The sequence below is a fragment of the Argiope bruennichi genome, chromosome 6 (assembly GCF_947563725.1).
Source record: "Argiope bruennichi chromosome 6, qqArgBrue1.1, whole genome shotgun sequence".
NCBI classification, from domain to species: domain Eukaryota; kingdom Metazoa; phylum Arthropoda; class Arachnida; order Araneae; family Araneidae; genus Argiope; species Argiope bruennichi.
Genome location: NC_079156.1, coordinates 70,394,852 through 70,404,839, shown reverse-complemented (window position 1 = coordinate 70,404,839; position 9,988 = coordinate 70,394,852). Strand labels below are relative to the sequence as shown.

The 9,988-nt window shown below is 27.1% G+C and overlaps 1 protein-coding gene across 1 annotated transcript; it reads right to left on the bottom strand.

Annotated features, from left to right (window-relative positions):
* Positions 1 to 326: 326 nt before the first annotated feature.
* LOC129972474 (uncharacterized) lies at positions 327 to 6,128 on the bottom strand. The gene is made up of 7 exons (XM_056086619.1): positions 6,051 to 6,128; positions 5,449 to 5,613; positions 3,464 to 3,720; positions 2,833 to 2,986; positions 1,581 to 1,845; positions 973 to 1,098; positions 327 to 635 (listed from the first exon to the last, which is right to left on the bottom strand). Exons 2-7 carry the CDS (start codon positions 5,610 to 5,612, stop codon positions 474 to 476), a joined length of 1,128 nt encoding a protein of 375 aa, XP_055942594.1. The 5' UTR covers position 5,613; positions 6,051 to 6,128; the 3' UTR covers positions 327 to 473.
* Between the last annotated feature and the right edge of the window lie 3,860 nt (positions 6,129 to 9,988).

Genomic DNA, 9,988 nt, shown 5'->3' with positions numbered 1-9,988 from the left:
AGAGATAGAAAGGCTGAATAAAATAGAGAATGTCAGCCTTTTATGTTTCTTTCATGAAATATGATTTTTTAGATGTACTTATTTGGGTCATCTAAGCTAATTTATATATATATATATATATATATATATATATATATATATATACTTACAAGGTCTAACTGGAATCATAAAATAAGTCTTGCACAGTTAATTATAATTATGGAGTGTGTTAAGAAATATTATTGTTCTCTTTTTCAGATGGTTTATTCAGATAAAATTAAAGAAAAATTATTATTTATATATATATAACAACAAGCTGAGTTTAATGATTTTCGACAACAAAACAGTAAATGTTTTGTAATTTATTTACAACTCTAGACGATAAACATACTATCTTTGTAACAAACCAGTATTTATAGTACATGTCTGCTTAACCATTTCATCTATAAAATCATTATAGTATATATAATAATAATTACCTTTAACAATATTTTCTAAAGCTCTTTAATAATTACATCTTTAACTTGCATAATAATCTGCAGGAGAGGATAATTTGTTTCTAACTCACTTTCCATCATTTCTTGTTGCTTAATAACATTTTCCAAAGACTTCATTTTTCTTGTCATCTGTTCTATATTTTGTTCCAAAAGGAAATTCTGTTGAGAAATAATGCGAAAGAAGTGAACTCATACATCATGAAAATCATAATGAAACAGAGTTCTAAAAATAACTTATTGCAGGTAATATTAAGTATAAAAATCTATTAAAATGATGTCAGATAAAACTATTCCTAAATTTTAATTGATTCTTTTCTTCCTGGGGAATAAATGAAAATCAAATTATATCCATTTATTCTTTAAATAAGTATTAAAAAGTTTTTAATTTGGAATGTAAACAAATTATAATAGTAACTATCTTAGTAAAATTTGTTAAGGAATTAAGAGTATAACCTGAATAAGACAAAATAAAATATTTAGTAGATTTAAATTTTACCAAATTATTTAATTGCAGAAGGTATCTCATTTCATTCTCATATTCCTGAAGTGCCTTTGTAAGCATTTGTTTCTTAGCTTCAGGGATTTCCAAACTTTGATCTAAATATCTGGCCAGAGCTTTAGCCTGAAAGAAGCACAGAAATTATTCACAAGATACAAAAAGCTGAGCTGAACAAAGAATTTAAACCTTTATTTATCTCATATTGGTAAGTTTCTCCTTCCATTATTTATAACTTTGATTAAAACATCAAATATATATATTCATAAAATAAATAGTAGAACAGAGAAATAAATAGAAGAACCGAGAGGTAAACCATAATAGTCAATGCATCATTAGAAGATGAAATCAATCTGGACTACTTAAAAGAAAGAATAGCACTTTTTACAAACCATATCAAACAATAAAGTTAGAAGATACCATTTTCACCTTAAATGTTTTAATAAACTTATGTAAATGAAAAATCAAAATAAATTATTTAGTTAAATTAAAAGAAAATTGTATAATACTAAACTAAGATTTTTTTTTTTTCTTTTCTTGCATAAATTCATAGATATTTTTGCTGTTGATTTGTATGAAAATTATTGACATTGAAATAGATTTCTTACCTCATTTGATAAAATGATTAGAGACAAAGCATTTTGGGAAGCTTCTTTAGCTTTGTTACTGATTACTTTGATCTGTTGGATGCTTTTATTTATTTCTGCATTATGTCGTGTAAGGTTTTCACAAGTTTCTAAAACAGATTTGAACCAAGTACTACCTAGCATTCCACTTTCAAATAGTGCTTGATAAGGAAAGGGCAAAAGATATAACTTTAAAGATTTATCTTGAATTATTCCTTCTACTAAGGTATTTAATTGATCTTGCAATCTGAAGAAAGAAAATACATTATTAATATATTGAAAGCAATTAAATAAATCTTTAATATTTTAAATAACAAATAATGTAAATAGTTATGTTGTAATTGTATAAACATTCATAGGTAGACGATTCAAAATTCTTATTCTAAGTATGCAATGTAAGAAGAAATATTTCTTCAATATTCTATATATTAATTAACAAATTTACTTGATGGCATAATAATATATAATATAATTCATAATCTATGGTATGATATGTCCAGAACTGTAAATTTTGTTTAAATTGCTTTAAAAATATCAGATGAATTAGCTTAAATTTCATTCTATCAAAATCATTAGCATATTCTTAAGTCAACTCTAAAGGCCATTTTCATAACATTTATACCTTGTAGCTGCAATGTTGTTTCACATACAGGAAATTTTAAAAATATTTGTATTTATTAAAAATTTAAATGCATTAGAAATTCAAACATGCACCTGCAGACAGACAAAAGGGACAAACATTGAATAATTTTAAAATGCAGAAGCTACTCTAACAATTAATATGCAAAAATGTTAAATTTTTGATTAATTGATAATCAAAAAGTTTTATATCTAAAATTTATTATGAAACTAAAACATAATCATAAGTTACTGAATCAAATATCTCATATACACCACTTCAAAAATTTACAGTTAGAGACCAATACAATTTAATATAATATATGCTTTGTAGAATGATAAACCTTTTTTCAATGGATATATTAGTAGGAAACATTTACAACCATTTTCTACATAAATATTTATTTTCTAATTTCACTAACTTATAATTATTTTTTAAGAAAGCATATTAAATGACAAAAAAGCTAAGCAAATTTCTACAAGAAAAAAGTGGAACAATTCTAACACTAGCTTTGCCAATTTGTTAATCTATTAAAAAGTTTCAATAAATTGAAATAGTAAAATAAATTAATTATAATGTATTATAAAATTTCTATTAATTAAAATACAGTATTACTTTTTAATAAAATCCTTAAAATCCAAATTTAAGTTTGAAATCTGGAACTCAAAATGCTCATTCTTGTTACAGATTTGTTCCTCTAAAATATGAAGTTTAGATTCCAAATTTGAAATGTCATCAATATTTCTTTCTGCTTCTTGTAATTTTCTTTCTAGAATGAAATGAAAATTTTAAACATAAAGTAAGATGTTTCATAATTAATTCTCAATTTGTAATAAAATCATGATTTCTATATAAATGTGGTTTACAGAATAATAAGGAAAATAAATTAAAAACACAGCAACCAATTTAAGTATATCTTTAATAATTATACCATCTTAAATATTAAGAATCTCCATCATTTTTCTTGTGTTAAGCTCCATACATTTATATACAAAGCACTATATCATAGTATCCAACAAATGGATTTATTAAATTTATCTTATTTTTCAAGAGTAATAAATATATAGAATATATAATAAATATTTCAATCCTTTCAATTTATATCATTTTGAGATGACTAATGAACCACGCAAAATTTGAGAGCTAAAAGTACTTATTTTATGATTTGTTATTTATAATTTTAGTATGTTTTAAGAATTGGAAGGAAAATTATGAAAAGAAAGAAAGAGAAAACTCTTAGGTTTACCTAATTTCAATTCCTTTTCTTTAAGTTCTTCAATTCTTTGAATTCTGTTAATTGTTTCCTCTCTTTTTAAAGTTTTTTCAGCAGTTATGCCTTCCATTCTTTTTAATTCACTTTCTAGAATCAAGAACTCAAGATAAAAATCTTGATATGTTTGATTTAAAAGAGCCATACTTTCTTTCTTGAGAATTTTTTTATTCTCATATTCAGTTTCAAAAAATTGCTTTTCCTCTTCCATTAATGCACACAGTTGTTGTTTCCTAAACAAATTGAACAAGAGAATATATGTAAAAGCATTGTTTTATATAAAATTTTAATGCCCAAGAGAAAATTTGGGATTCAAGATATTAAAAATAATAACTATCCATATTATTTTTTTATATTTTAAAATTTTTTAGAAACTATGCAGTGACAAAAGTAGATGTAATGTGCAACATTTCAATGCAGCTGTATGAACCCTTGAAAGGATAAATTGCAATGATAAATATGAAAATTGCAATCATTCACAATCAAAAATATCATATAGCTGCAATAAAAGAATTTTACGAATTGCAACAGAAATAATTAAAAACATTTCTTTTCAGGATTATTAGGGACAATAAGTATTTTACTAGCATAAGATGCACTACAAAATTTACAGTGACACTTTAATGAAATTGATTGTGTGGATTCAAAATATCAAACAACATTATGGATATATCATAAACATGCTTAATAGTTATTATATCATAATAGTTTGTCCATATGGAAATCATAAATGGTAGTAGAATGCATTCGTTATATTGCAGTAGGTTAATACTCAATAACATTCTTTAAAGTTTATAATTAGCTTTTTTTAATTAAAAAACTTATTCTAAATTTTAAAGTTATTCTTTTCTTAAACTTCTTTTTTACTCCTTTTAAATTTTAAAGTTATCTATTACTGAACGAAAAACTTTAAAACTAATTATAAATTTATTCTTCTCTTTATCATATGAAGAAAAGAATAACTTTTGCATAGTATGAGTAGAATTTAGTAGAACTCCTTAATACAATATGTTTTTCATTTAACTTACTGCTAGTAAAATGAATGGTTCAAGGTAATTACTAAAGTTAAAATATCTATATTACATTTTACTCACTTTTAAAAGGTGCAAGTAATTTAATCAGAAAAGAAAATAATAAAAAAAAGGAAATAATCTAGTCTTTAGTTAAGTTTCATTTGATTAATTTGGTGGGCACAAAATGTAAGTCAATTTTTTTTATCGCATTTTGATAAATGTAAAATTAAACAAGAAGAATGTAATCTGAGTTTTAAAAGTTGTTACATGAAATTAGCTTTAAAATGATAATGTCAATCAACAGCATTTGAAAAGTTTAGCCATATACGTTAATTTAAAACATTTATTTTATTATTTATTTAATGATGAAACATTAATTTTAAATTATGAAACATGAAATTTATGAATTTTAAATTATGAAACAGATTCAATATGCCAATATCAGTGTCGTGGCTGGTTTGTGAGTGCTTTGAATAAATAGGCAAATAGAAAACTTAACAAATTTATTGCAGATTCGTTCGAGTTACTCTGCTCAGTAACTCCTTCTCCTCCAAGAGCAAACACTCGAATAACATCACTCTTTTAATTACACTCGTGCTAGTTGTCTAGCGCCATCTATGTACGTTTATTTCCTAACGCTTCAAAATCCAATCACTACAATCAGTTTCCTTTTTTATATAATTATATTTTATATTTAATTTTCTCTTATTATGTTTAACAACATGCTTAAATTATAATATTAAACCATAAAGTATGAAGTTTATATTATATGTATATATTGAAAATCTTATGATATAATTGAATATAATTTATTTAGTGTTTATCACATCTTATAATGATAAGTTTCAATTAAATTACAAAATGTACAAAACTTTCCCTTTTTATTTTAAAGAGCATGTAGAGAAAAAAAAAAGGGAAGTGATGACATCAAAAGAATTAGAATTTAACCTGGTCAGACGTGCTTCTAAATCACTGATTTTATTAGAAAATAATTCTTTTTCAAGCTCTGTAAGGTCTTTTGAAGAAGTTTCTGTTTCAGATTTAGATTTGGCATGCTTGTCATCAGCTTTACTAGACTGTTTCTTCCCACCAACTTTCTTGATTGGCTTCATGCTGAAATAGAAGTCACATTTGATTAATTTTAATTGAATGAAAGAGTAGATTAATTTCTAAACCGTTATTGCAATATGATGTTAATAAAAGGATTATAGAATGAAAAAATAATGAAATTTTTAGTCATTAGGGAAACTTCTCTGAATAAACAAATTAGAATAAACATAGGACATGATTTTTTTTTAAAAGTTTGCATAACAATTTCTGTACTTTTTTGTATTTCAGATTCAAGAATATTATTTACATTTCATAACTACAAATAAATAATAAAATGAATTTTTTTTTTTTCAGTATTAATTTGGTACAAATTCAGTTCAGGAAAAAAATTTAGAAAATTTTAAAACTGTGAAAAGTTTTCAACCATTGAAAGATTAAATACGACACACATATATTTAATAACTAACAAGAGTGAAAAAAACGTATGAAAACCACATTACTTTATTTTTTGGGAAAATAAACCGTCGTACAATCCCGAGTTTTTGTTGCTATCACAGAGAAACTTTGTGGTTGCTATGCTATGTTGCTAAGCAAGCCAGATCGTCTTACTTCATTTCGCTTCTAAACTGAAAATTGCAGTAAAAGCCAGTAGATACCCCTCGTTCCAAAATCCGAAATGATAATCTGATTATAATGTAGCATGATTCTTGAAGGCAAATTCAATTCAATGAAATTGGACTAGTATATCTGTCTAATTTAGAATATATGACATAAGTTTAAGTAATTTTAGAACTTCGTGTTCTTCCCTTTCCCTCCCATTTCCAGTGTAACGGGAAAAAAAGAAGAAAAAAAAAAAAAAGTCCGCTTATGATTATTGCAGCAATAAGGCTTTGCAAGGTGATTCTAATACAATATATAATTTCAAGGCTGAAATTTGTTTTAAAGTTTCCTTTTCAGAACGTTGGTTTTGTGGAAGATTGCTATGAGCAAGGATAGAACCTCGGAGTTCGCAGCCGAGTAACAAGACCACAATACAAAACCAATTGCCTGTGTAGCGTAGCTGTTAACTGGCTTATAAGCTTTCACTACCGGTTGTTACAAATCTATTGCGCATGAGCAAAATATGACATTCATTTTGCTATTCAGCAGTCAACACGTCATTTTTTTCCATTGATTTATTTAGACCGACTACTCATGATCATTCAAATTTATTTTAACCGATTCAGACAAATGCCAATACAAATTTATTTTAATCGATGCAGATAAATGCCAATAGCATAGTCACGGGACGGGGCAAGTAGTATAGATACCTTGAGTGCCAGTCGTGTTGGTGAGGTTATAGGGACAAACACTAATAAGTTTATATCTCTCTATAGAGCGAAATATCTTGAAGGGGAGTGTGCAGGTTTGGGACGCGTGAGGATAGAACCTGGGACCTTTAGGTTAGCAGTCCAGTAACTTAACAATTATACCAAAACGATCGTTCGGGTAGAAGAGTTGTTACTGGCTTATATGCGATTCACCACAGGAGAAAAAGATAACGCCATGATCGGGACACCATTTACCGTTCGTTACGCCATTGATGAATGTCTCCTCAAAGTACATCCCAAGTAGGTAGAGATGCAAAATCGACGATTTTTTGAATAACAAATAATTTTGCTATTGTTATTTTTAAATATTTGTTCCAAATATCTGTTATTTCAATTATATTATTAATTAAAAATTATTACTTAGTATTAAATATAAAATTTATTAATTGTAATTAATACTTAATTTACTAATTTAAGTAACGTGTGATTGAATTAATTTATCTATTTCAGCTTACTTCTTAAGTTTGATTTTTTTTCAAAACTGTTTATTTCATTTCTTTATTGGAGTAAACTATTTTCTGAAAAATTTGAATTAAATATATATGTAATTTCTTTAAAATGTTTACTTTAGTTCTATATTATACCAATAGATGGAGCCAGCAGTAAACAGAATATATGCAAAGTCATGTCACAAGCAATTAAAAATTATTTGTATGGAATAGTGCATCATCAAATGCGAATATCGGAAAATCAAAGTCACTCTCATGAAGTGGAGCGGCGACTTCACACTTTCCAGTGAAGTCACCCTCCGATAAATTTCAGTGATATGCAATTCAATAATACGATAATTCCAAGAATAACCGGTCCGTTCACTTTTCAATCCATTCACAGATTTCTCCTTTCTGTTTTGTTCGATTGGACAGATCATATCGATTGTTACTTTCTATCGTGATCTAAAGTCTGTAATCGAAATATCACCAGTAAAATCGTATCAAGGATTTGAATCACACCCCTCTTTGAAAAGTATTGATCACTGGTATTTGTGACTTTATAATATTGGTTACGTAATAACCGCTCGTAAAATATTCGTCATCCCTACAGTAGTGTCTTCTTAAAGTACACCTCCCCTCCACGTAACTCAAGCTTAGCCTCCACCTTGCCCAAATAGCTCCATAAAAATGAGCTGACAGGATAATAACTAGGGTTGGCTATCTAATCTTCTAATCCATACAATGCAATTTTATACAGGACTTTTGCACTGTTGGTAGATTTTGGAATCGTATCACTTCATTGTCATGATGGGGAATAAGCGCGAATTTTGGTCTGTAAGGAACAATTAATTATCATTGAATGCAAATTATTTTGCTATGATTATTACGTAATTTAATCTTAATAGTTTTCTTCTTCAGAAAAGAAATTTTAAATTCTTAATTTTGATAAACCTATAATGTGCGCCCTTTTAGATACCCGAATATGTTTTGATCTTTGTGCGTGCATTTGTTAGTTTTCTCCATCAATCATCCATCTCACCTAAATTAAACTTCAAGTAAGTCAACAATTTACAAGCAAAATTGAATTATGTTCATTAATTTATAAGAACAGTAAGTGAAATAGTGGAGCACTTTTGTGTGTGTGTGCGTGTGTAAAACCAAATATCCCTCAAATTTTAAAAATCGATTACAGCAAGACTTTAATGCACTTTCATTACATTCCAGAATTATTATTTATTTATAGAAAAGGATAAATTGGGATTTTTAACAGCAAAGGCTAACATCTCCTAATACTAAAAAGACGGAGTTAATAAATATAAAAAAACTTCAATGAAGGAAGAAAAATTTGAAGATAACGCTTATAAAAAGTTTTTTTTTTATCAAAATTTTCTTTTGATTTGAATTTTTTCAAAATTTCTTGGTGATTGAAAGTGAATTCTCTCCAAAGGTATGTTCTTTGGGTTGAATATTTTAAACAATGCACGGGAATATGCCAATTTTGTTGGTTACAGGAGAGACAATCAAGGTACGAATCAAGTACAAATTTATCCAATAGAGCTACGGTGATGATCATTCATGTAATAAGACGACCTGTTATTACATCTACTTTTGTATTTTTAAGCCGTGTAGTAAGGGAAGAATTTATGGAATATTGCCTAGAGCTTCTTGATGCTTGCTATTATGATAAGTATGGTGTATAGTTTGAAGCAAGATTTTTTGATAATAAGAGGTTAAATATTCAATAGTAATCCACTCAAAGTATAGGCACAACTACATTCCCAAATTTTCTATACATGAGCCGAAAATTCAAGACACTGTTATGAAATTTTCTCCAAGTCCCGAAACTTGTGGCCAAAATATGCTCTACATAAATAGTTTACAGCAATATTATTCTATTCAACGCAAGAAACTACCAACCAAAAATTAAAGCAATCACTACCATTCAGAATTTATCTTTTAATCCATTAATTTTTATTAATTTCTAATATGGATCTATGTAGCACATCTAATTCTGAATGGTAGTGAAATATTTTTTGGTGAGCTTTGCCGAATATTTGGATTTCATCAAGTAGTGGGGTATGCCGTTCTTTAATGAAACAGAATCAACCTCATTATAAGGATTAACTTCGATTCTTTAATTGATGAACGAGAGCTATAATTGCGATACAAAGTTTTTAAGTTTTTAATGACTGATCATGGCATGTAAATTTAATCATAACCGCGTTGTCATCAGGATGCAAAACATTTTTCGCACAAATAAAAGTATTGTTACTGACTTAGGTCACGCAAGTAGAATTATATTTTTCACTGCTGTTACTCAACCCAATAGTTTCTCGAGCTAATCATGTTTATCAATAGTAATAACAAACCTCATTAGAAATTTGAAATTTCATTCAAAATTATTTTCAAGAGAAAACAAATTCGAAAATAGTCATGAATTCTTCCAACGACAGGAACCCTAAGTGCCCAAATTGTGAAAACTATGTCTATTATGGTAAGAGGGGGAGGGGGCCTTATTTTGAAAAAAATGTAATGCTACTTATATTTTAAGAAACTGTTGTGGTTTGATTTATGTTGTGAAGAGTTTGTTGAAAAAGTTGAAATCTACTTTAACGTGTAATAGTAATGGTTAATAGC

What these genes read in the sequence shown, in the direction of transcription:
- LOC129972474 (XM_056086619.1), bottom strand. Translation starts at nt 5,612, where the DNA reads ATGAAGCCAATCAAGAAAGTTGGTGGGAAGAAACAGTCTAGTAAAGCT. An exon ending in TTAGAAGCACGTCTGACCAG is followed by an intron (nt 3,721 to 5,448) that starts GTTAAATTCTAA and finishes CAATTTGTTTAG; the next exon opens with GAAACAACAACTGTGTGCAT. An exon ending in AGAAAAGGAATTGAAATTAG is followed by an intron (nt 2,987 to 3,463) that starts GTAAACCTAAGA and finishes ATTTCATTCTAG; the next exon opens with AAAGAAAATTACAAGAAGCA.